Source organism: Acartia tonsa, chromosome 11, assembly GCF_053477335.1.
Source record: "Acartia tonsa isolate MP-2025a chromosome 11, ASM5347733v1, whole genome shotgun sequence".
NCBI lineage: Eukaryota > Metazoa > Arthropoda > Copepoda > Calanoida > Acartiidae > Acartia > Acartia tonsa.
In genome coordinates, this window is record NC_137270.1 from 18,223,644 (window position 1) to 18,250,274 (window position 26,631).

Genomic DNA, 26,631 nt, shown 5'->3' on the forward strand with positions numbered 1-26,631 from the left:
GTGCCATTTTTATATTCGTAGAAAGCTGGATATAATACAATGCTAGACATAGTTTTTTCGTATGGATGAGAACCGGTTCCTATCCACCGGATTCGAATGAATACGAGAAAAAAACTATTATTTATATTCTACTTTTTCAGTTCTTTCTGACACTACTACAAGCGTTAATGTTCGTTTGTCCTACTGTTTCACTTTTATGGATGTTGTCATCCTTGTCTGCTATTGTCCATGACATTGAAAAAAATACTAGTGCAACATTTGTGACTCGATGGTATGCATATTTTTTTTTCAAATTGTATGCGAATCTGCAAGCACTTTGCGCATTTGCTTGCAGGGATGTGGATTGGAGCCTATATTTTTTCCCCTTAGATAAAGCCGACTAAGGTGGCTTCTCATTTTTTACATCAATTTCAATTTAGAGTTACGTTAATTACCAGAGATTAGACGGTGACCGATAAACTGATGTACATCAACAATAATGATAAACAAAATTACCCCTTTTGTAGAATGCGATTAGAGGTTGAAACGTTTGGGAACTCAACTTACTTAACCAACCAATCAAAATTGTCTATAGAATTACAGACACACATACATATTAAGCTATATAAGTTGGAAAGAATTTTAATGTATATAATAGATTTGAAATCTGCATAAAATTTTAAGGATTTTTTATAGAATTCGTTTTTTATATAATTCTTTATTTAAAAGCGCAAATACAATTTAAGTTGATTAATTTTGACCAATAGGATAGGTGGATTGGAAACTACCCGAGCTCTAATTGGTTGACTGATATACGAAACTTAAGCTTCTCCAATCAGAGCGCATATTGTTTTCAACCCACCAATCACAGATGTCAAAATTTATTAACTTAAATTGTATTTGCGCTTTTAGATAAAGAATTATACAAAAAACGAATTTTTATAAAAAAAATCCTTAAAATTTTAAGCAGATTTCAAATCTATTATATATTAAGATTCTTTCCAACTTATATAGCTTAATACATACACTGTTATAAAAACATCAACTCTTTTCTATAAAACTTACCTACAGCTATGATTGTAATGTTGACTATGGCAAACACTGCTATACTTATCTTCAAAAATACAATATCCTAAAAAAACAAAAATTGTGAATTCCATTAGTGGCATTTTTTTGCTTATACAACTGCATTTCAGGGATAAGACAATACACGATAATCGATATATCATCTTTAGCTATCGAAATATTATTACATGGATATTGAACCATATTTTCATGTACTCTCTACAAAAGTGATACTTGCAGCTAGTTGAAATAACGATACCCCCAATTTACCCCTTTACCCCATACCCTAACATACTACTTAATGAAATAACTGACCAATAAATGTGGACCATATTAGCATCCTAAATTGATGATAAATTTTACCCTGACAATATATACACATATACTATATATTGACTAGCGGCTACGCTCCTAGAGGTCTCTAGTATCACTTTAAATGTTTTTTTTTTTCAAATAACACGATACCTATCTATGTTGCTTTCAAGTCTCTACGATACAATGCTATGTTGCGTTCAAGTCTCTTAGGTAAACAAAAATACGATTTTTTTGTGATTTCTCTTGGGAGGGCGGTAGTACCCTACTCTAGAATAGTTTAAACCTTCCCAGGACCTATAAGAAGCTACCCTGTAAAGGAGAATAATATCGTTTTAGTGGTTAGCGAGATCCTTTGGTACAAACATACACACAGACAAACAAACAAACAGACATCCTGTTACTTTATTATAAGGATTCTTGTAACTAATTAAATAGCATTAGTAAATACACGTAGTTAATTAAGAATATATTCTTTTAACAATGCTGTAATGTTCTTAATTTTCTCCCTGTAGCAACCAAAATGTAAACATGCGGTTTGTAAAAATTCAGGGAGTAAGGGAGGGGACAATGAATCGAATATTCAATCTTTAGGAGTCTCAGACTTTGGGGACTGGCTTAAAGGGAATGTGCAAGAATTTAGCAGTTTCTGACTGAGTTTGGGGACTTGCGCAAGAAATGCCGTTACTCGCTATGTTAGTTTTGAATATATATAGTTTTGCAGACAGAGAGTAGTTCAAATATAAATACACGGCCCCCCTCCCATACTATATTTCACTCCCTTCATCCCCACCTCCTTTTTAAAAGTAGACGAGAAAGGGAAATGGAGAAGGGAGGTGGGGGAAATAAACAGGATAAAAAGGGGCAGGAAGGCGTGCGGGTCATATACTTGCCCATCCAGCTACACGCCTGCCTGCCCCTTTTTTCCGTGATCACATCACTTGCCCCCAAATCTCTTTTCTCTTTCCCTGTCATCTGAAGAGATCCAGGGAGATATTTCTAGTAATTAATTACAGAATGGTTATGTCAGTCTGTAATACTGGTAATCTTATTTTCAAATGATTGCTTTTTTTCTTGGAACTTTTTTCTTAGTTTATGGTTTTCTAGATTTAATCAACACATTTTACAATTTCCACCATATTTTCGGGATTATTCTGGTTTTCATGGCCTTTCTTCAAAAACTCTTAAATTGAATTAATTGCCCATTGTCCCCTCCCTTACTCCCTGGTAAAAATTAGGTGTTCATGCGACACAGTAAAAACAAGGATGACAACATCCATAAAAGCGAAGCACTGAAACTGTAAGACAAACGGACATTAACACTTGTATAGTGTCAGAACTGAATAATCAGAATATAAATGTATAAGAGTCGAAGCAAAATTGTAAGTAAATTTGTTGAAAAACTGCTTGATTCAGGATAATGTTTATGGACATACTTACTTTTTAGGACTTGATTATAGAGTTGCTTTTGCTTATTACATTATGCTTTGTTGTCCCAGGAATCAATATATTAAAAATCAGATCAATCGGATGATTAGATCACATAAAAATTTCGGACGTACGGACGGACATACGGACGGACCGACCCTAATTATAGAAAAGTTTCGCTTTTAAAAAGTAACATTACTCTTTAACTTGCCCCTGTCAATATTTCTGTCTGTATGGGTTCCATCGGGATTCCTCCCACACAGGATTCCTCCCACTGAATTCCTCCCACGGGACTCCTCCCAAATGGGATACCTCCCACATGGGATTCCTCCCCCACAGGATCCCTCCCACGGGATTCCTCCCAAACGGGATACCTCCCACGGTATTCCTCCCAAACGGTATCCCTCCCACGGGATTCCTCCCAAACGGGATACCTCCCACGGTATTCCTCCCACACGGGATCCCTCCCATGGAATTCCTCCCACACAGGATACCTCTCACGGTATTCCTCCCACACGGGATACCTCCCACGGGATTCCTCCCACACGGGATTCCTCCCAAATAGGATACCTCCCACGGTATTCCTCCCTTGACAGGACTCCTTTTCAATTTTTCAGGGTGGGGTGTCCTTCCACACCCCCATAAAAAAATTTTTTCAAATTCTTTTTTTTTCATTTAAAATTTTTTTTGGGGGGGTGAACTTCCACACTCCCCCCAAAAATCTTTTTTTCTTTCATTTTCAAATTTTTGTGGTTGGGATGAGTTCCCACACCTCCATAAAATTTTTTTTTTTATTTCTTTCATTTTCTCCCACACTTCCATAAAAAAATTAAAAAATTTTTTTTTCTTTCTATTTTCAATTTTGTTGAGGGTGGGTTGACCTCCCACAACAAAAAAAAAAAAAAAAAATTTTTTTTTTTTTCATTTTAAAATTTTCGGGGGTGGGCTGACCTTCCACACCCCCCTAAAAAATTTTCTTTCCACTTCAAATTTTAAACTTTTCAGGGGGATGGGGTAACCTCACACATTCCCCTGAAAAATTTTTCAAATTTACATTTTTTGCCATTTAAAATTTTTTTATTATTTGAAAAAAAAATTTTAGGGGGGTGTTGGAGGTCACTCAACCCCAAAAAATTTTAAATCCAGAAAAGAAAAAAATTTGAAAAAATAATTTTTAGAGGGGTGTGGAAGGTCACCTTACCCCCAAAAAATTGAATATGGAAAAAGAAAAAAATTTGAAAAAAGATTGTTTAGGGGGGTGTGGAAGGTCATCCTAACCCCGAAAATGAAAAAAAAAAAATTTGAAAAAATTTTTTTATGGAAGTGTGGGAGTTCACCCTAACCCCAAAAATTTGAAAATGTAAGAAGAAAAAAAATTTTAGGGGGGTGTGGAAGGTCACCCCACCCCCGAAAATTTTAAAATGAAAAAAAAAAATTCAAATAAAATTTTGTTTGGGGGTGTGGGAGGTTACCCCACCCTCAACAAAATTGAAAATGGAAATAAAAAAAATAAAAAAATTTTTTTTTAGGGGGGTGTGGAAGGTCATCCCCGAAAATCTTAAAATGAAAAAAAAAAATTTGAAAAAAAATTTTCAAGGAGGTGTAAGAGGTCACCCCAACCCCAAAAATTTGAAATAAAAGAAAAAAAAATTTTTAGGGGGGCGTGGAAGGTCACCCCACTCCCGAAAATTTTAAAATGAAAAAAAAAAATTGGAAAATTTTTTTTTACGGGGGTGTGGAAGGTCACCCCACCCTGAAAAATTGAAAATGGGAAAAAATTGAAACATTTTTAGGAGGAGTCCCGTGTGGGAGGAATTCCGTGGGAGGGATCCCGTGTGGGAGGAATACCGTGGGAGGTATCCTGTTTGGAAGGAATCCCGTGGGAGGGATCCCGTGTGGGAGGAATCCCGTGGGAGGTATCCCATGTGGGAGGAATACCATGGGAGGTATCCTGTGTGGGAGGAATTCCATGGGAGGGATCCTGTGTGGGAGGAATCTCGTGGGAGGGATCCTGTGTGGGAGGAATACCGTGGGAGGTATCCCGTTTGGGAGGAATCCCATGGAAGGGATCCCGGTTGGGAGGAATCCCGTGTGGGAGGAGTCCCGTGTGGGAGGAATACCATGGGAGGGATCCCGTTGGGAGGAATCCAGTTGAGGAATCCCGTGGGGAGGAATCCCGTGACTACCGTAAAAATTAAGTGTTAATACAACAAAAAGAAAATTTGGTATAAAACTAGCATTTGTCAGAATGCTACATTCTTTGCTGTCTGTCTGTCTATATATCTGTCTATAATGCTAAGATATTTCTACTTAAATAACCAAAGTAATAACTACCCCTTGTCAATATTTCTGCCGTCTGTCTGTCTACCTTTCTACCTGTATGTAAAGCCTGTAGTGGCTTAACTGTTAGTAGGACTAATTTTATAATTTATATTTTGAAACAGCTTAATTTAACTTTTTGTTAACCCACCGGAAGTTAAAAAGTCCTGAATTAAATCTTTGATTACATTATGAGGGTTATTTATCTATCTTTTTATTAGCAACATGTGCAGCTACTCTATAACTCACTTAGACCGTATGTCTGTCCGTCTTTATACTCCCAATGAAATTGAAGTATATTCATTTGTTAATAGCCACAGCATAAGCGTACTTGGTAACGTGTCGGCTTGCTGTCGGGTTGGGATCTGAATCCACCTCTGGTCCACACCGTGTCATACTAGAGACGTTTAAAGTGATACATTCTGCTGCTATGTCAGGCGCATGACATCAATGATAATAGTGCATGGAGAGGTCTAGATCCAGAAGAGACACCAAGCTTATAAGAGGTCATCATGTTAAATCAAAAATTGCTGAAAAATAATTTTAAAAATAAATTGTTTCCCCTTTAATAATATATTAACATGCTTGTTATTGCTGAACTTCTTATCGACCATAATTATTTTTGTTTATATCTTATTAAATGATTAAATCTAATTATTTAAGGAAATAAATCTTTATTTTCAGAAAATTATACCTAATGTTACTTTTGTCGTTTTTACAACAGATTTCTTCCTTATTGCTATTAAAATTAAATTTCAAGTAAGTAATTGAAATATATACTATCGGCTGCGACTGGTTTCAAAACTCATTATCTTATTCGTTGGTTTAAAAACTTAATTGAATTGAGATTGGTTTGTTGAAAACTAGTAGTGTAGTGTCCAATATTTTCAACCAATAACATTAATCCAAAGATTAGTCAATTATCATCATATGATTTACATTAATTTATTTTCGAGCTACAATAACCCCCATCCACCTCTTAAATTGCCACACCTTCCCGGCTGCTAGATGAACGAACTAACCAATACATAAGGTCCTTATGAGCAACCTAAATTGACTACAAATTTTCCCTTGTAAATATATCCACTTATTCTATATCCATTCTATTAACATACAAACGTATCAAGACACAAGAGGAAGTATTTTAAGATGAAATTAATATATAACTCCAAGCATAAAATTGTAGATCTGTAAAAAGCAAGGGCAAATATGTCCATAATTAGACGAGAAAAAATCAAAATAGATAAACATGTAAGATCTACGAAATAGCGTAAGGAACCTTTCCGTTGATAATGATATTCTGAGAGAGATAGAGAGAGAGGGAAAGATAGATAGATAGAGAGAGAGAGAGAGAGAGAGAGAGAGAGAGAGAGAGAGAGAGAGAGAGAGAGAGAGAGAGAGAGAGAGAGAGAGAGAGAGAGAGAGAGAGAGAGAGAGAGAGAGAGAGAGAGAGAGAGAGAGAGGATAGATAGATAGAGAGAGAAGGAGAGAGAGAGAGAGAGAGAGAGTGAGAGAGAGATACATTTTGCTGACTTCCATAAGTTCACTCATTTGCGTTCTTAAATCTCTTAAAATCCCTAAGGAAAGGGGAAAAAAGTGACCATACAACGATAGTACCACATTTATAGAAGTTTCGCTCCTAAAATTCATATATTACGTTTCATAACCTTTTAAATGAAATAATAACATATTAATTAAAAATCTGTAATATAAATAAAAATAATCTAAAACATTCTCAAAAGTAAAGGAGAAAAGAACAGTTAAAACAGGCGGCCGTTTTGTTATAATTGTCAATTTAATCAATATTCAATTTAACACTGTGGGACATAAGGACATAACCTTCATAGAGTAGCTTTGCTTCTAAAGGGTTTATTTGTAAACATTTCTATATAAATACTACACGAAAATAATTACTTTATTCTCACAATTAAGAGACACTCTCAAGTTTATATCCCGTGGATTGAAGCTAGTTCTCAGTCATACTAAAAAATCATGTATGGCAACGTATTAGAGACACTTTTCCACAAATATGAAAATAAAAATCATAAAATCAATATGCAAGCCATACAAAATATTTTCGGTTAAAAATAGCATTATCAAGACAGCTAAAAAGTTATCTTGTTAAGGATGGAGATACGGACTTTCTGGTAACAAAAGTAGAGTTGCTACGCTATCTAGATAATTAATACCTAACCATTTTAGAAATAATCATACCCAGATAAATTAACTTTAATTATTGATAAGAGCTATCCGTTACAGAAATACGGATGTACATTGTACAAACATTAATGTAGAAAAAGCTTCGCTTTTAAAAGATAGAAAACACAAATTGAATAAATGATTTTAAAAAAGAATCTCCTTTTGATATATTAATAGATAGGAAGTATGTAATGAATTTAGATATATGAATGCATGTATAAGGAATAGTTATTAAGCAATTTAAAATCTTGATATTTATCTACGTCAGTCTTTTTGTTACGTTTGTTACGTGATTTTCTCGGATGCTATTTAAGTCAAATGGTTATTTTTGTGTGTGAAGATTTTGTTAGCATTTAAAATATTTTCTGCCATTTAGAGGTAGTCAGGACTGTCTTAGTATCCTATATTTTGAACTAGCTTCTTATAGGTAAGGTTTATAGCTATTTTGTTTGGATGAGTGTAACACCACCCTCCCAAGAGAAAATGCTTACACACCCCCAAAAAAAATCTTTTCCTTTTTAAAGCAAAAATTTAAAGCATGGAGTCGACACCTCCCCCCCCCCCACTCCACTCCAGCTCTTGACCTACAGAGGCGTAGCCGCTAGTGATAGAAATAGTTAGTCACAATGTCGACACCTCCCCCTGGCACCCCCCCCCCCCCCCCCCCCCAACTCCACTCCAGCTCTTGACCTACAGAGGCGTAGCCGCTAGTGATAGAAATAGTTAGTCACAATGTCGACACCTCCCCCTGGCACCCCCCCCCCCCCAACTCCACTCCAGCTCTTGACCTACAGAGGCGTAGCCGCTAGTGATAGAAATAGTTAGTCACAATGTCGACACCTCCCCCCCCCCCCACTCCACTCCAGCTCTTGAGGCCATATTCTGGTTATTTATTAAATTAAAATGTCTGAATATTTATTCCCGTTCCTAGAAAAATGTCGTAAGATTATGTTCCTTGACATTTATATCTAACCAATAACTTTAATAATCAAAAAAATTTAATTTTTATGAAATGGTTGTTTGTTTCTTTGTTTGTTTGTGTGTGTGTGTGTGTGTGTGTGTGTGTGCGTGTGTGTGTGTGTGAGTATCATATAAATATCTTATTTTAGAGTGGGTATCCAATCCTCCCAGATAATAAAATATCCTGAAAGATATTGTTCCCTTCCCCATCACAAGGTTTTTTTGGTCGCAGTTTACTATCTTCTATAATACAAAGTAGCTTGATGTCTGTCCGTCCATCCGTCCGTTTGTCCGTCCGTCCGTCTGTCCCTTAAGATCTCGGTAACCGCTGAACCGATCGGATTCTACTCTTCAGGGTATATATATACCTATTGGTCCTGTGGTGGTTTTAAGCTATTTTCTTGGGGGGTGGGACACCCCTTACCCCCCAAAAAACAAATTTTTTTTATTTTTTTTTATTTGATTTTGCTGAAGATTTCCTTGGTCCTTTTACGAATTTCGCCAAAGTTTTTTTTGATCACCTCTTGGGGCAAAGCCCCTAGAGGCTAGGGGCGAAGCCGCTAGTATAGTATAAAGTAATAAGGATTTATTTTCTTTTGAACCTATTAAGTTGTTCATTTTTGGAAATCTTCACATATCTCCATCGGTAGTTGTAGGCTAATATATTTGAACATTTGAGACTGTTGTTTGTAGGCTATTTGTTTAATATTCTAATATAGAGCCTCTAGATGCTCGGGGCAAAGCCGCTAATTTACTGATAAAGTTTTTAAAAAAATCACTCAAAATAGTATATTTAAAAAGAATATATCTTACTACGATAGGTGTAGCAAAAATTTATATTTATTAAAAATAAGATTTTTATTGAATACATTTAAACGACATAATGATATCGACCATTTAATAAAAAAATTATAGAATAACTTTGCTACAAAACTAAATGTTTTCTTCTAAATGATTGAGCTTAGCCTTGAATATTTTAATAATCATAGTTTTGCCGGTAGGGACAATTTTGATATCAAAAATCAACATCATAGTTTGGACAAGGAATTTTATTATTAAAAATTATAACATTACTTTCATTTTTGGAATTATTTATAGATATGCTATGCTTATAATAATAGAACTTGTTGTCCAAGGAATCATCATTCCAAAAATAAGATGAATAGGATAATTATATCATACAAAAAGTTAAAACTCAACATGTTTTAAATGGATGTACAGACAATCTGGTAACTATTATAGAGTTGCTCAGCTTCCTTAATCGTTCCTAACTGTTATATAAAAAGCTCAAAATTGATAGGACAATTCTAACATAAATAATCTTTTTACCTGACAACAGAGTGTTTTATCTGATGCTGTTGTGTCTACTGTTGATGTTGTGGTTCTATAATAGATAGATAGATATATAGTTTTATCTGATGCTGTTGTGTCTACTGTTAATGTTGTGGTTCTATAATAGATAGATAGATATATAGTTTTATCTGATGCTGTTGTGTCTACTTTTGATGTTGTGGTTCTATAATAGATAGATAGATATATAGTTTTATCTGATGCTGTTGTGTCACTGTTAATGTTGTGGTTTTATAATAGATAGATAGTTAGATAGACAGACAGATAGATAGATAAATAGATAGAGAAATAAATATATAGATAGATAGACAGACAGATAGATAGATAGATAAATAGATAGAGAAATAAATAGATAGATAGATAGATAGAGAAATAGATAGACATATAGACAGAGAGACAGACAAATAGATAGATAGATAACTGTGTATTATTGAGTATTGACAATTTCAGATTCTGTTTTGGCCGTTCGGGCATTTGCAGCATTAAAGTTTTATATAATTTTGGAGATAATCGTTACCAGGAACATTTGAGAGCTGAACTGCACCTGATCCCAAAACTGACTTACCTAGATGAGTTTGACTGTAGGTCATCTTCAGATAATCTCCTCCAATCCTCTTGCTTCATTATTCGAACATTTTTTATGTTTATTTCAGGTTTACCTAAAAAAAATTGGGGTATAGTCCTTTCCACGACATCCCTCCATAAGGAGCGATACTTCGTATTTTTAAAATGGCTTTTTATAGGTTATTTTAGGTTAGGTTAGGTTATATTGTGTTAGGTGATTGCCCCACAGGGTTAGGTAATTGGCCCCGCAGGGTTAGAGCCCCTCGCAGGGGCTAGAAATAGGAAAAGCTACTGTGAAAAATACGAAGAATCGCTCCTTATGGAGGGATGTCGTGGAAAGGACTATACCCAAAAATTGTTGATTATAGAGCTGCTATGCTTTCGAAATTTTAAGTATTATATAACATATCAGAATTGAATTACATATACTTTCATAATAGTTGGTTTAAAGATCTACTTATAGAATATTTTAACTTTAAAGTAAAATAATGAAGGGGAAGGAGTTAAATAACTGTATTTCCTCACCCCGTAGACTTTTAATTGGGTCTTTGAATATCAGCCATAGTGTCGGAAATATTAACACAGATAAGTCGCTACAAAAGAGCAGAAAGGAATTTGCTAACAAATGAAAAATGTTTCTACAACTGGAACCAGGTATTTGTCTGGGTTATACATTTATACGTATTAAGCTATATAAGTTGGAAAGAATTTTAATGTATATAATAGATTTGAAATCTGCATAAAATTTTAAGGATTTTTTTTTATAAAAATCGTTTTTTATATAAGTCTTTATTTAAAAGCGCAAATACAATTTGAGTTAATTAATTTTGACCAATATGATAGGTGGATTGGAAACTACCTGAGCTCTAATTGGTTGAATGATGTACGACACTTAAGCTTCTCCAATCAGAGCGCAGATTGTTTTCAACCCACCAATCACAGATTTAAATTAATCAACTTAAATTGTATTTGCACTTTTAGATAAAGAATTATACAAAAAAAACGAATTTTATAAAAACAAGGATGACAACATCCATAAAAGCAAAGCACTGAAACGGTAGGACAAACGGACATTAACACTTGTATAGTGTCTGAACTGAATAATCAGAATATAAAAGTATCGAAAGAGTCGAAGCAAAATTGTAAGTAAATTTGTTAAAAAACTGCTTGATACAGGACAATGTTTATGGACATACTTACATTTTTAGGACTTGATTATAGAGTTGCTTCGCTTATACTATTGTTCTTTGTTGTCCTAGGAATCAATATACCAAAAATCAGATCAAACGGATAATTAGATGACATAAACATTTGTTGTTAAAAAAAGTAGGAAAATCAACATGTTTAAAATGGAAGTACGGACATTCTGGTAATGATTATAGAGTTGCTACGCTTTCTAAATCGTACCTAACTACTACAGGAATCATCATGCAAAGTTTGAAATCGATAGGACAATTCTAACCTGCCTAAATTAACGATTAAAAGCTATCTATCTCGGACGGACGGACGGACGTACGGACGTACGGACCGACCCTAATTATAGAAAAGCTTCGCTTTTAAAAATCCTTAAAATTTTATGCAGATTTCAAATCTATTATAAACATTAAAATTCTTTCCAACTTATATAGCTTAATACGTATACATTTATTGAGCTACTTATAGAATAATTCAACTACTACAAACCTAATAAAATTGTGACAAAAGAAAAGATGTGAACATATTTTTTATGTTTCAAGGAGAAACAAATTATCATTTTCAATAATAAGCTATTTTTTTTTAAAGATACACTTCCATATTTCTTTATAATACAAAATATAAATAGTACTGTCTATCCGTTCGTCTGTCCTTCCTTCCTTCCAACACTCAATTTTTGAAACTCTCTAACAAGGACGGATGTTATTGGAGCAACCCCAGCATTGCGCTAAGAGCCACTAATAATTTAATCCTTATAAAAAAATAACAGGATGACTGTGTGGTTGTACCGTTAGATCTCAATAACCGATGGGCTGATATGTTTCTCCTTTGCAGTAAAGGTTTATTTCAAGGGAGGGTACATCCATCATTCCATTTTTTTATTTCTACTTTTAAACTAAAATAAAAAATGAAGGGTTACCCTCACCCCTCTTACCTTCAGGGCGCCTAGAGACCTCCCTATGGGGGGGGGGGGGGGGTACGATATAGCCACTATATATTTACTAATAAAATAAACTTACTTAATATTTTTGGTTCTGTATTGAAAAAGCTACGTTTATCTCCACCAAAATTAGAATAATTCTTTTTCCTAAAAAACAAAACAAATATTTATAAGACAAAGCTTAAGACCATGGTAACCACTGAACCGATTTCGCTATACTCTTCATATTATATAGAAATTGGTCCTCCAAAATGAGTCTCCCTTTTAGCCGCAAAATAAACCTCAATACAGACTGCGCGGCTTACTAAGCCAACCCATAAGCCTCAGCCACAGACAGCCGCCAAATTTTCAATAAAAAACTATAAGCCACACTAGTATCAGCCAGCTAACCTAAGCCTCATTTAGACTCAACCACAACCAGCCGCAGCCACCTTTCCTTGGCAGCTTTTGAGCAGCTATTGTCGCTGTAATGTACTCATTCAAACAGGCTAGACATCCGCAACTAACCGCGCGACGAATTCGAAAAATATTGCTAGAAGAATCAACCTCTTACAGTCGCAGCCAATAATTTTAAATTGGGACCCCCTCAGCTGCATCTATCAAAAGCCGCCCTATGCTTAATCTAACAAAATCTGCAGCACGCGACTTTGTATTAATCTACAGCAGAACCCGCGCTAAAATAAATTCCTTGCAAATGTTCTTGCAAAAAATGAGCTAGAATTTTGAATTTTTGTTACTTTATTAACACGATCTACATCCCGTTCTTTCCCAAAATAAATAAAGAAAACTAGGGTTTCAATTTTATACATACATTAATTTAAAAATAATTTAAAAGAAATACCTTAAATCCCATTGTCCGTGATCCATATCTATAACTAATAAGTATAACTTTTTATGTAAAAATCAACAAATTTTTTCACAATTTTTCTCAATTTTGAAACATAATAAATGTTTCTTTTCTGAAATTTAACCAAAATGAGATCAGAAAATGTAATAAAAATCTCCCAAACTTTCACTAAAAATTTCCCAACTTTTATATAGAACCCTCACTATAGAGTATTTATATTATATAATGTATGTGTGTGTGTGTATATATGGTCAAATTGCGTCCACCATATGTGTCCTTATTTCAAACTGACTTTAAAAATCTACTCTCCTTAATTCTACCACTTGACTACTTGTGCGGGTTTTAATATCTTTAAGATGACACGAATTACAGTAAGTTACAGCATATTTATGGCCTGAACGATAATGTGATGTAACAAAAAGTTGCGACTTTAAAGCTGGTCAATATTATTATCTCATAGAAGAAAAGTGCAATTGAAAGAGATGGGGGGAGGGGGGAGATTTAAAGTCGTGCGTCACTCGGTTGGCGTACGCATTTTCTGCGTTTGCAGCCGCAAGGATACGCAATTATAAAAATATATTCATAATTAGCTTCATTCCAATAATATGAAAATAAAATCATAATATGAATACTAGTTTTGTTAGGCCGGGGCTTGGGCTTTTCGGGGATAACAAAACTGGCTTTAATTTTATGATTTTTCATTTTATTATCCGCATAAAGCTGTCTATAATACGAAGCATGTATATTTGGAGGGGGATAACTAATATCGTGTCGGTAAAAAATCATCGGGCTTCAACTTTTGATATCTTTTGGTGCTTTGAATAAACAGATAACAATCAACTAGATTTTTTTATTTCTAAAAACATATAATTACAAAATTAAATTTTCCTCAGATTTTTTGTCTTTATTAGTTCAAATTTGTGTGTTTGTGTGTGTGTGTTTGTGTGTGTGAGTGTGCGTGCATGGCGTATAAACCTTTATTTAAGTAGTTATAAAATGATGTATGCTAAACATATGAATGCATACTTTTCTAGAAATACTAGTGAAGCATAACTAGCACCTAGGGGTGGGAGAAAAATATCAAAATAGCCTAAAACCATCCTAAGAATATCACAATCATTGTAAAGTTTCACTAAAATAGATAACTCAAGCGGTTCAGTGGTTACGCAAGATCTCAACGGACAAAAAACGCGATTACTACCCTATAAAATAGGATAAAGGTTCATAAAATTGTTATTAAATTTAAATGAAGTCCTGTATTTCATTCAATGTGCAATGGAATAAAAATCACGTTCAAAATTTATGTAAAAACATCAACATGTTGGAAATGAATATAAACCGTTTCTTTAAGAGTTATCCTTCACAGATGGACGGATTACCCTACTAGACCTTTTCCCTGTGGGTTTCCTTAATTCTTCGGGCCCACTGCAGGCCATCAATAGTGAGACAGTTTTCATGTTTAATAGCTTCACCACTTACGTATGTTTTTATCCTTGTTTTGTAGCTAAATATTACAAACATGTAATGAAACAAAATTTAATGTAATTGTAAACGGATATCTATAATACAAAGTAACTTGATGTCTGTCCGTCCGTCCGTCTGAAGCTTAAGATCTCAGTAACCACTGAACCAATCGGATTCTACTCTTCAGGGTATATACCTATTGGTCCTGTGGTAGTTTTAAGCTATTTTCTTGGGGGCTGGGAGTGACACCCCCAACCCCCCAAAAAAAGAAAATTTTCCCCTCATTTTTTTTCTCTTTTTTTTCGATGTATGATTATTTATGATGAAGATGAGGATCCTCAATTTTTTTTTTTTGCGGACATTTCTTTAATTATATTTGATTCGCCTCCGGCTGACCGTTTAGCCGTTATTCACTGCCGAAGGCGTGATTTTTGGCGATTTTTGCCGTTTTCGAGGTTTTAATGGACATCTAGGAGGGGAAAGAGTTGTCCAATCAAGTTGAAGTACATTTTTGTAGGCAATTGCATTGGCTAAATTTCATGTTATGTAAATTTTATTGTACCTCCAACCGGTTTTGCTCCAGCTGAATCGATTTACAGATACCCCCTAAAAACCGGAAAAAACGTTTTTTTTTTATAAAATTCATGGCTGGTTTTGGCCGGATCCGGCTCAAATTTTGCATGGAGTCATCCTTTGGTATTCCCCACAGTTGATACTTGACACAGCAAGATCCCAGAAAAGTGTGGTATATCTACCCCCCCCCCTAAAACAGGGAAGATTGTGTAAAAAAATTACATATATTGATTATGTATAGGGGTGGCCACCTAGATAGTGCATCCATCCCACCTGACAATAAAATAACACCCAGTTTTCTGTATTATAGCCCCCTTATTTTTTGGATTATAGGGGGTGGGGCTCTAAATCTACGAGTGCTCTTAGCGCACCTCCTTGAAAACCCTGTGCGACTGGTTAAATCATAAATATTTTTTCTCTCCAAATTTTCATCTTAAAATAATATTTCATTTATCAGATTTTTTAATCGATTATAAATTAAATTGTGGGAATTTTTTGCTGGATTTTTTTCAGGAACAAATGTTTATTAATATTTAAATATGCATAATACACGATTAGAACTAGATGCATGAATAGATTCCTAGTTTTATTAATGCAATATTGAAAGAAAAATCTTGAGTATAATTTATGGCTTTGGAGCCGCGCGTCAAATTTAAACCCGTTTGGATACTTAGAAATTTTTTTCTCAAAACAGGGATTGCCATATTCAGATTTAGACTTCCAACTGATTATTAAAATTGTAAAACGTTGATTTCCATTAGGCTTATAAGGCTGCTGAGAAAAACCTTTTTAATCACAGAGATCTTAAGGGACATGGGACATTTAAGAGAATACATAGAAAATATTCTCTACCATTACACAGTAATTCAACTATGCATCCAACTGTTTGATTTAATTTAATATATCATAATTCACGTGATTTATGAATTCGGAAGTCCTAACTACAGTGCAGTAACGGCGTGCAGAGGATTTTACTGGGGGGGGGGGGGGGGAGATGAGCGAAAATATCGACATCCCCTTTAAACCAAAATCGAGGGAAGTGTGACAACAAGAGGGATATATTTAGTGTTAGGGCAAGCACGCACATTTTTAAAAATATTCTCTTAAACAGGGGGAAGAGGGTCGATTAGAGGGTGCAGACCCTTGTCAAGGTGTGTTTTGAGGGGTTGACACATAGGGGGGCATATCTATTTTGTCAGGGGGTTCGACACTTCCCCCTCTGCACGCTTATGATCGTAACTAATTAATATAAGTATATAATTTTAGCATTGCAAATCGTTATATTCAGTAAATACTAATTCATCAAGGATGACAACATCCGTAAAAGCGAAGCTTAACAATACAAACGGACAAATTCATGGATTCAAAGCTGCTGGATTAGAACCGATCCTCTGTCATACTGAAAAATGATGTATAGCATCGTATTAGAGACAATTTTCCACGAATAACAAAATATAAAATTATAACCAGTTGCGTTTTTTTTATTTGGTATCTGCGGAAAGATGTCTAACTATTACTTGTACAAATTAACTAAAAAAACTGTTTCCAGCAAGGAAGTTACATTGGCAGGCTTGTAAATTACACTAGTACCCAAAGTTTTATAAGCCCGTTAACTTATTCGCTAACACTAAAATTTGGTACTTATTTTGAAATGTTATTGATAAGTTTATTATCATTAATAATGTACAATAATTAAATGACAATTGTCTTACTACTGAAGGTTCAATTAACTAGAAAATCCGGCCAGGGCTCGGCAACCACGACGAAGAATCAACTAAAATTCGTTTGAATGCTTTGAAACGTTTTTGAAACATGGGATTGACATCATTGACGTCCAAGGGGGGGGGGGTAAAGTGGTAATTACCCCCCCCTCCAAATAAAAAAAATTGCCTCTATGATATAAGGATTACCCCCCCCCCAAAAATTTTATTTTCAATCTTTTACCCCCCCCCCCCCCCAAATGAAAAAGCTTGGACGCCCCTGATTGCCATTTTTAAGTCAGGTTTAGACTTGCAGATGAGTTTTAAATTGTAAAAGGTTGATTTTCACTGAGGCTCACAGGCGGCTGAAGCGCGGCTGCCGAGCCTTCGTTGTCATCCTATTTATTTGGTAACTTAACACATGATTTCCTTCTCTTTCATTAATTAAACAATAATAACAACATCCATAAGTAGCGAAGAGAATAAAAATCATGGAATGGAAACGGCAGACAAACGGACAAAACAATATCAAAACCAGATGCGCATATGTCATAGGAATCTTCACTGAAAATTTCAGCTGTCTATTTTTATAAATTAAATCATTTTTTTCTCCTTAGAGTTACTGAATGAAAGACAAAGTGAATTTTATAGTACCTTTACAACTGAAAAAAGAAGAAAATGAAAAAGAAATGATTTTGCTACTTTTCTTTTGTAAAGCTTGACATAAGTAGCGTGGCTCCTATTTGGATATGGATTGTCCATCAGTCTACGCGTCTAACTCATTTTATTCTTATAATTTCCATTTTAATATCTGCGGAAAGCTGTCTATGATACATTGCGATAAATAACTATTAAATTGAAAGCTAAGGTTTCGTGATTTTATACAGAGAGTGAATCAGAGTTTTAAAATATTCATACACAACTACAATATAAATATGGAAATAGTTATTTATCGCATCATATTCAAAACAAATTTTTGCTGTCATAAAGATTAAAACCAGTTTTGTAAGCCCCGATAATATGTTGCAATAGGCTTGATTTATTTTAAAACTTGCATGGGAATTTTCATAATAATGATTTAGAAATGCATAATTTGAGTTTTATTTTGCAATCATTTTGAACTTTCAACATAAACTTTACCAACAATTTCAGATATCTATCTTGAATATCAGCTGAGTGATCAACGTTTTACCTATTCTGTTTCTTAAACTCATATGAACGGCATTTGGATTTTTAGGTTTGCTACAAACAATGTGAAACATCTATTTCAAATGCTGAAGCAGCAAAAAGAGCCTAAAAAATGACGTTATACAATACAAAGGACCATTGATAGGCAAATATACATTTACATTGACCAATGGTAAAATATATGTGGTTTATCATTGGTCATTTGTATTGTATAATGTCATTTTTAGTTAGGCACTATTTGCTGCTCCATAATATTTATTACTAATGCTCATTTTTTCCTAATTCTATTTTGTCTGATTTTTAAAAGCAAAGCTTTTCTATAATTAGGGTCGGTCCGTCCGTCCGTAACGGTTAGCTCTTTTCGTTAATTTAGGCATGTTATAATTGTCCTATAGATTTCAAACTTTACATGGTGATTCCTGTAGTACACTGCATGATAGACTCGAAATAAAGTATTACCAAACTTTACCAATAAACTGTAAACAAATATGATAAATATACAAGCAAAATAACAAGTTAATGTTGAATTTCAAATCCTTCTCGTCCCTTCTTAGGCATAAAATGAATTTGAAAATTTTGAAAATAGATTTTAATTTCCTTATAAGGATGTTGTTTTTATATGTCGTCTTTATGACAGGTAAATATTTTATAAATATATTTCTTAAATTATATATAAAAGAAAATATTATACAATAATATCAGATTAAATTAAAAGTATTTCAACTTGTTTTATTTTTTTTGGTACTAAACTCATCCCTGACTTGAATGAGAGAAAATTTTTGTTTTGAATCAGATTGCAGAAAGAACATAATAATAAAATACACAATAGTCTCTTTGTGAGTTTAAATTTATAACATTATTTTTTGTTAATGCATTAATGAAAATTATTTTGTTTAAAATTTGACTAAATGACATCTCGTATAATATACTTTACATTCCATCTTAAAAATAAATCTGTAAGGTGTATATATATGTTTAGATATCTCTAAACCACCAATTTATGACTATTGATTTTTGATCAGCTGTGGGTTTCAATACTAGATGTTTTTTTAAGTAGCGCAGCTACTCTAAATCTAGAGAATAAATCTAATTTTGCTTAGAATTTACTTTTAGGTGTTTTAAACATTGTAAATTAAAGATTTTATTTTAATAATTAATATTTTACAACAATATCTTCTAAAAACTGTGAGGAAGTTTGATAAAATTACGTTTATTTTGCAAGCTTGTTTGAAAATATTTCATTATTTTTATAATTCTGACAAAATAGATTTTCTGTTTAAATAAATAACATAGCCACAAAAAGGTTTAAGTAGTTATTGAAATATTCTATTACTATTCTTGCTAATTAAATATTCGTTAACTATGTTTAATTTGCATTTTTAAAATAGACAAGAAAAATATCCTACTTAAATGCTAATTTTATGAAGTTATCTTAAACCTTTTCCAAAAGTTTGTTTTATAAAACTTTTTTATTTTTCATTGATTTTATTGATTATATAGGTTAAAAATATCAAAAGTATTTTTCAAAGGCTATAGATAAATTTTGATTAATTTCGATTTTTGATTTTTTAATTTTTTTTAAAAATTTGCAAGAATATGCATGTCTATTCAAAGAATAGATTATATAAAAAACAAAATTAAACATATTCAGGCTATCAAAAAGAAAAAAATATTCTTTTTTACCATTAAATCGCAAATATTTAAAATCATTAGATTTTAAGCTTATTTTGCATGGAAACACATTTTTTCAGTTATTTTTTCTCAACAATGGATCTTAAATGATTATTACTGAAAACTTTTATGAAAATGTTATTATCCAAAACTTCAAATAAAGGAAATAATTGCCGTTTGCAAAAATGTGTGCAAAAAGTTGCCAATATCTCGTTAGAAGGGACTTAATGGATTTGAATTCTTACTGCTTATGAGTTAGTGGACTATAAACTATTAGAAAAGTATCACTTTAAGGTGAAATTTTGAGGGTCAACTTTTTTTCTTTTAAAATTCGCAGTGAGTGAGTAGTAAGGTACAATTTAGAAAGCGTAGTATCTCTATTATCGTTACCAGAATATCCGTGTGTCCATTTTAAACATGTTGATTTTATATCATTTTCTTTGTGTGAAAAATAGCGGGCCATAACTAGCAAACTACAAATAAGTGACTTTTTAAATGAAGGGATTTCACATTTATTAGGGCGATATCTCTTGGGAGTGTACTGTTATTCCCCCCCCCCCCCCAAAAAAAAAAAAGATAAAAACTTTTCCAGTTCCTAAAAGAAGCTACACTATAATGGAGAACCATGTCGGTTCAGTGGTAAACGAGGTCTTTCGATACAGACAGATACATATAACACGTTACTTTTTATTACAACTGAAAAACTCCTCCACAACGACAACGTTGCGCTTATGGAGGAAGGGGACAATGGGCTGTTTATTACACCAGTCCCCAAAGTTTGATAATAATGTTTTACATTCGTTGGTTTAACTTTGGAGACTTTTAATACGTTTTGATGAGTTGGTTCAAAACGTTTTATGGACGTACATCAATGTATTGTCCATTGTCTGTAGATTCCTGGTATACGCTATGCTTTACGGTTAGTTATATGTATCTTGATATATCTTGTTCTCGTATAGGTTATGAAATTATGTAAGAAACGCAACTTATAAATGTACAAATGAGAAAAAGGGATATAGGTATAAGTCAATGTGCTTTTAAATTAAGCATTATGGTGGTTGATATATGTATAAGTATTGATGTATAATATAAACAACTCCCTAGCTCAATTGTTGGAGACCCTTTTCGTCTGCTAGCAAATTTCTTCTGTTAGTTTGTATTTTTCGGCTGTGTTTATATTTCCGACGCTAGATCTGATTTTAAAGACCCAATACTAAAATGTGGACAGAGCTAGATATAGCCCATGCCTCCTCTATCCTTTTAGCTTTAATAATGATTGCATTTATTTTTTTTTTGCAGATTTTAAAGCTTTTAGGAAAGGCAAAAAAAACCCGCTATATCTATAATACAAAGTAGAATGATGTCTATCCGTCCGTCTGAATCTAAGATCTCGATAACTGCTGAACTGATTTGGCTTTACTCTTCGGGAAATAAACCTTCTGGTACTGTGGTGGATTTAAGCTGTTTTCATGGTGGGTTAGACACCCCCACCACATTAAGTGCCCTTAGAGGCCTCTAGGTTTTTTTGTTTGAAGCAAATTATCTCGAAAATGGTTAGTTCAATCGACTATTGCTTTCCAGAAAAGCATCATTTATGGCTTATCGTAATAAATGAAATACAAATACCTAATTTTCTGGAAAAATATATTTTTGAAAACCCGATGAGATCAAATTCTAAAAATGCATCAATAGTCCATTGTTCTATCTCTATATCCATGTAACTTACCATCTTATGTAAGAAATTTTACTTATGGAACATTTCATATGATGAACTTTAAAATTTTACTCTCCACAAAGCACCTATACTAACCCTCCTCCCAAACCTTTGTGAATTATCAGGGAGGAAGGGACATTTGGTTGTTTATAAGACTAGTCTCCAAAGTTTTATGAAACGTTTTATTCTTCGTTGGCTTAATAACTTTGGGGACTTTTATTAAATTTAAATTGGTTGGTTCATTAAGTTGAGTGTCCAAACGTTTCAACCCCTAATTGTAATATTCAGAAGAGGTATTTTTGTGTACCAACATTGGGGATGTACATAAATTTATCGGCCTTTGTCTTATCCCTTTAAATCCCTGGTGAATTATATAATGCTTGTTCCAAACTATCTATCTATTTACTTCACACAATAGATATAGCATATCTAGAAGGACAAAGTGACCCAATAATCCGCCAAACGTTATAAAGAAAGTATAGCAGACATACGCTTTTGTTTATTTTATTTTATATACAATTCTTCTAATAATACGAGCAACAATTTTGACACGATATAATTTACTCAAGCAAGGTTTTATCCTAAGAAATGGGACTATTTATAACTGACTTATTATGAGAATTAATTTATTAAATGAAAAAAAATTACCGCCCTTTTTCATCAAAATATGTACACTTTCTAACCAATAGTATGGTTGGCTTGTTCCTCCTCTGTTTTCCTATTGGCTAATTTAGATATTCTGTCTCTAGATTATCCCTATTTTTCACATATATCTATCTATCTATATTTAATCGGTATACCCTTTGTAGCGCTATGAAAGCCGCAAAACAGTCAACAAAATTAAATAGCCACAAAAGCTATATTTTACTAACTAAGCTACTTTAATAAGATTCCAAGCAATGGCTTGCAGAGGATTTTGCCACAGGGGGATGGGAGAAGCACACCCAAAAATTCGATACCCCTCTTATGATTTTTTACATTTCCCTTAAACCAAAATTTATATAATTTATCGCGTATATAGGAACCCAATATTTGATATACTTGATATTACCGGCAATAAAAAATCATACTATTAAAACCTTATGCCCCTTGTGACTAAAAAATGGTTATATTTTTAATTTAATATCCGTTGAAGCTGTCTATAATACGATGTGATAAATTATCATTCTTAATTTACAGAAAAGTTTTTAAAAATGAGTCAATAGCCCCTTCTAAAATCTAATTTTGGTAAAAAATAACACTAAAAAGGCCCGGTACATTGTACAATTATTTATTCTATTTTTTTGCCCTTAAATAAGTTTGCTTTTTTGTTTAAGCTGTTTTGCTATTTTACCACGACGTATTTATGTTTCAAATCGAGGTAGGATAGCGTTGTCCGTAAAAGTAGACCTAACCAATATTGTGAAAAGCAAGAACGATTATGTTCAATAGTTGCGGTAGATAATGGTTATAGAATATACTTGGATATATTGACAGGAGAAAATTTGTCGACACTGTAGGTTGCTAACATGGGCCTAATTTATTGGTCTGTGCATTCATTAAGTAGAAGAGGAGGGGATGGGGTAAAGAGGGTAACGTTATTTCAGCCAGCAGCAAGTTTTACTTTGTTAGAGTACATGAAAATCTGGTGCAACATCCAAGTAATAATGTTTTGATTCGAGATATCCTATTATATAAAGTAGTAAGCGTTTTTTGTCTGTCACATAGGTTCTCACTAACCGCTGAACTGATATTGTTCTCCTTTAGAGTGAAGCTTCTTATAGGTCCTGGGAAGGTTTTTAACTATTTTTGGGGAGGGTGTCTGCACCCCCCCCCCCAAAAAAAAAATAAATATTTTTTTACTCTTTAGGAACTCAAATTTTAAATGGGATGAGTTCGACTTTTCCCCCTCCTACCTTAAGAGCCCGTAGAGGTCTAGGGGCGTAGCCGCTAGTATAGAATAATATAGGCGATAGAAAGAGAGAGAGAGAGAGAGAGAGAGAGAGGGAAGAGAGAAAAAACATACATGATACATTATTTTAAAAAATGCAGCTAGGGTGGTTTTAGGCTATGCAATTGCCTCCACCCTCCTCATAAAACACAAGGCTCCTGGAGGCTAGGAGTCCATCCGCTAGTTGTAATAGGACAAATGTTTTTTGGACTAGGCTAATCCATGCGTAAGATATAGACTTGCGTAAGGATTTCCTTGCGTCAATGCGTACATACACATATACGCAAACACACACACATGTATACGTATATGTACGCAACCACACACACACACACACTCAAATGAAATTAGTATAAAGAGACGTGTAAGCCAAACCACAGAAGTCAGTTATCTACCAGCGTTGAATAAACAAACACTGCCATATCATAATAATTTATTATTTATCATAAACAATGAACCGATACATAACCTTAGCCGCAGCCCTGCTAACCGTCACAGTCGCAGATTTGCCAGGTAATTATGCACAGTGGACGAACATACAAATGTAGAGTAGAAGAGCTGCTTCGCTGTTTTAAAAAAATCCAAAATTAAATTTGTAAAACAGATTGTTTTAAAAAACGTTTTCATTTTTTCATGTATTTTTAAGTATTTATATATTCTATTTTTGATTGCTTTGATCCTATACTCTAGGGGTATTTTATGTGCCATAGAGTAACTTTAATAATACTTTATGTTTGTTACTAGCGGCTTAGCCCCTAGCCTCTAGAGTCTTTGCCCCTAGAGGATTGATAAAACTAATTTTTCGTATTTTTGATTTTTTAAAGAATTTAAAAAGAAAACTTTTAAAAAAAAATTTGGGAGGGGGGGGGGTATTTTTCATTTCTGAGGGGGTTGGGGGTGTCCGACCCGCCAAGAAAATAGTTATAAACCTTCCAAGGACCTAAGAGAAGCTACCCTGTAAAGAAGAACCCGATCGGTTCAGCGGTTAGCGATATCCTTCGCTACAAACAAACAGACAAATAAACAGACGGACAGACATCGTTCTACTTTGTATTATAGATTGCTTCGCCCCTACACTCTAGGCCATTTCTTTATAATTTTTTTTTTTAAATTAGGTATGGGTTTGAGCCTTTGAGGGTTTACTTTTTTCATCATGGGTGGTTTTTAGTGACTAATTTTATTATAAGAAATTCTAAAACCTACTTATTATTTGATATTGTTATATTGTATTAAAGGAGGTGGACACCATGTAGGCCATCACGATGCTCACCACGGCGCTTCACACCATGGACACCACGTGGCTCAACATGGTGCTGTTCATGGCTCTTCACAGGTATACATAATATTTCCTGAAAATTCATATTTTCTAAATCTCACGTGATTATCGCACACATTTACATACACACAAATCAAAACATATTGGCTGAATGTGCATGGAAAAAACACATAAGAGAATAAAAAAGAATCTAATAATTATTATTTTATGTTATTTGTTGTAATTATTATTACTTGGAAGTGAAACTTGTAACTGGCGATGCCCCCAACCACCATCTTTACCCATCCCCTCCCCCTCTAATGGATGAACTAACTGGCCAATAAATCAATTTCATGTTAGCAACATAAAATGACGACAATTTTTCCCCTGTTCAGGTGAACCATCACGGAGTGGCGAGTGTCCAATCCCATGGTCAGGTCCATCATGGCACTGGAGTGTCCCACCAGTCACAGCACAGTCTCCACCACGCCCCAGCGGTCCACCATGCTCCCACTTTCCATCATGCCCCTGTGGTTCACCATGCCCCCACCTTTCATCATGCCCCTGTAGTTCATCACGCCCCTGCAGTCCATCATGCCCCAGCTGCAGCCCAGAACATTGCTGAGTTGGTGGTCGCCTCCCCACAGTTCTCCACTCTGCTGGCAGCTGTCCAAGCCGCCGGACTTGTCGATACCCTGGCTGGCGAAGGACCATTCACAGTTTTTGCCCCAACAAATTCTGCATTTGAAAAGGTAGGTGGAATCTTAGTTCAAAACTTGTCAACTAGGGGTCTCATATTATTTTATGGATATAAGTTATATAACAAAAGCAAATTAGAAAGGACTTTGATTTTTTTTTATTGTTATCATAGTAAAAAGATGATATGCAGCCAAAATTTTTTGGTTAATTAAGATCTTATGTAGAAATATTAGATGGTTAATTGAAAAAAAGGTTTTTATCAGTTATACCCGCATTAATATTCGTATTAGTATTAGTAGCTTACCTAACCTAAAACCTGCTTTATTTAACCTGGCTTAAAAAATAATTTATAGATAATACCTAGCAAAATTTAATTAGAAATATTTTCAGATTCCCGCCGCTGACTTGAATGGTCTTCTCGCCGACAAAGATGCTTTGACCGCTGTGCTGCTGCGTCATGTTGTTCCCGGCGCCGCTCTCCAGGGCAAGGATGTTCCTCCCGGCGCCACTCCCCTGCAGACTGCCGGCGGAGAGACAATCACAGCCAACCGCGCACAGTTCATCCAGGTAAATTTCGAAACATATTTTCCTGTATAGTATGGCTTTGTAACTGATTAATATCCGCCGGATTAGAACCGGTTCTCAGCTATACTTTTAAATCAAAACAAACAATTTTCAACACATATTAAAATAAAAATCACAAAATTAGCCCGATCTTTGAAACTTTTCTTGTGAATTTTTTTAGTAAACTTTTGAGTCATACTGAGTGATTTATTGACAAAGCCTTTTGTATTTCAGGTTGAAAGCGCTACAGGTAGTGCCTATGTTACCTCCTTTGATATTGTGGCGAGCAACGGTGTTGTCCACGCCATTGATACAGTCATATAAACAAGACAGACAAGCAAGCCATCCTTGTGAAGAAGACGCCATTAAATATTTTGTGTATTCTTAAAATGGCGGCTTATAGGACAAACATTAACCGCCATTTTCTTTTTTATATTATTTGGTGTGTTCTGATCAAAGTGGTTTTAAAAATTAAATTCTTGCCGATGAGAAATCCAAAGATATTTGTTTTATCGCCTTTAAAAGTTTAATAATGAAAAATTTTGTTTCTTTCAAATATGCAAAATGATTATATTGTTATTCTAATTAAATGGCACTAAATAATAAGACTGGTTTTTTTAAAATTATATTTTGTATAATTATTGTTATTTATTATGAAAAAATAAATGTTAAACAATATTTTATTGTTGGTATTTTCTTCCGTATTCGAAGCCGTT

The 26,631-nt window shown here is 34.0% G+C and overlaps 2 protein-coding genes across 2 annotated transcripts in view; one reads left to right on the forward strand and one right to left on the reverse strand.

Annotated features, from left to right (window-relative positions):
* LOC145331867 (uncharacterized) overlaps window positions 1-13,271 on the reverse strand; it is a 41,950-nt gene extending 28,679 nt beyond the window's left edge. Inside the window, exons 1-5 of the mRNA XM_080176724.1 lie at window positions 13,152-13,271; window positions 12,390-12,457; window positions 10,178-10,271; window positions 9,592-9,646; window positions 1,045-1,111 (exon numbers count right to left, since the gene is read on the reverse strand). Coding sequence (XP_080032850.1) covers window positions 1,045-1,111; window positions 9,592-9,646; window positions 10,178-10,271; window positions 12,390-12,457; window positions 13,152-13,177 — 310 coding nt within the window. The 5' untranslated portion in view covers window positions 13,178-13,271. The remainder of the gene's footprint in view (window positions 1-1,044; window positions 1,112-9,591; window positions 9,647-10,177; window positions 10,272-12,389; window positions 12,458-13,151) is intronic.
* Window positions 13,272-23,747: 10,476 nt separating this feature from the next.
* Window positions 23,748-26,593, forward strand: LOC145331024 (protein sll1483-like). The gene is made up of 5 exons (XM_080175621.1): window positions 23,748-23,910; window positions 24,633-24,730; window positions 25,048-25,404; window positions 25,742-25,918; window positions 26,150-26,593. The coding sequence occupies exons 1-5, from the start codon at window positions 23,850-23,852 to the stop codon at window positions 26,237-26,239; spliced, it is 783 nt and encodes a 260-aa protein (XP_080031747.1). The 5' UTR covers window positions 23,748-23,849; the 3' UTR covers window positions 26,240-26,593.
* Window positions 26,594-26,631: the final 38 nt, after the last annotated feature.

Coding starts and splice junctions, on each gene's coding strand:
- LOC145331024 (XM_080175621.1), top strand. CDS start 23,850: ATGAACCGATACATAACCTTAGCCGCAGCCCTGCTAACCGTCACAGTC. Junction 24,731..25,047: donor CTGTTCATGGCTCTTCACAG/GTATACATAATA, acceptor TCCCCTGTTCAG/GTGAACCATCACGGAGTGGC. Junction 25,405..25,741: donor CAAATTCTGCATTTGAAAAG/GTAGGTGGAATC, acceptor AAATATTTTCAG/ATTCCCGCCGCTGACTTGAA.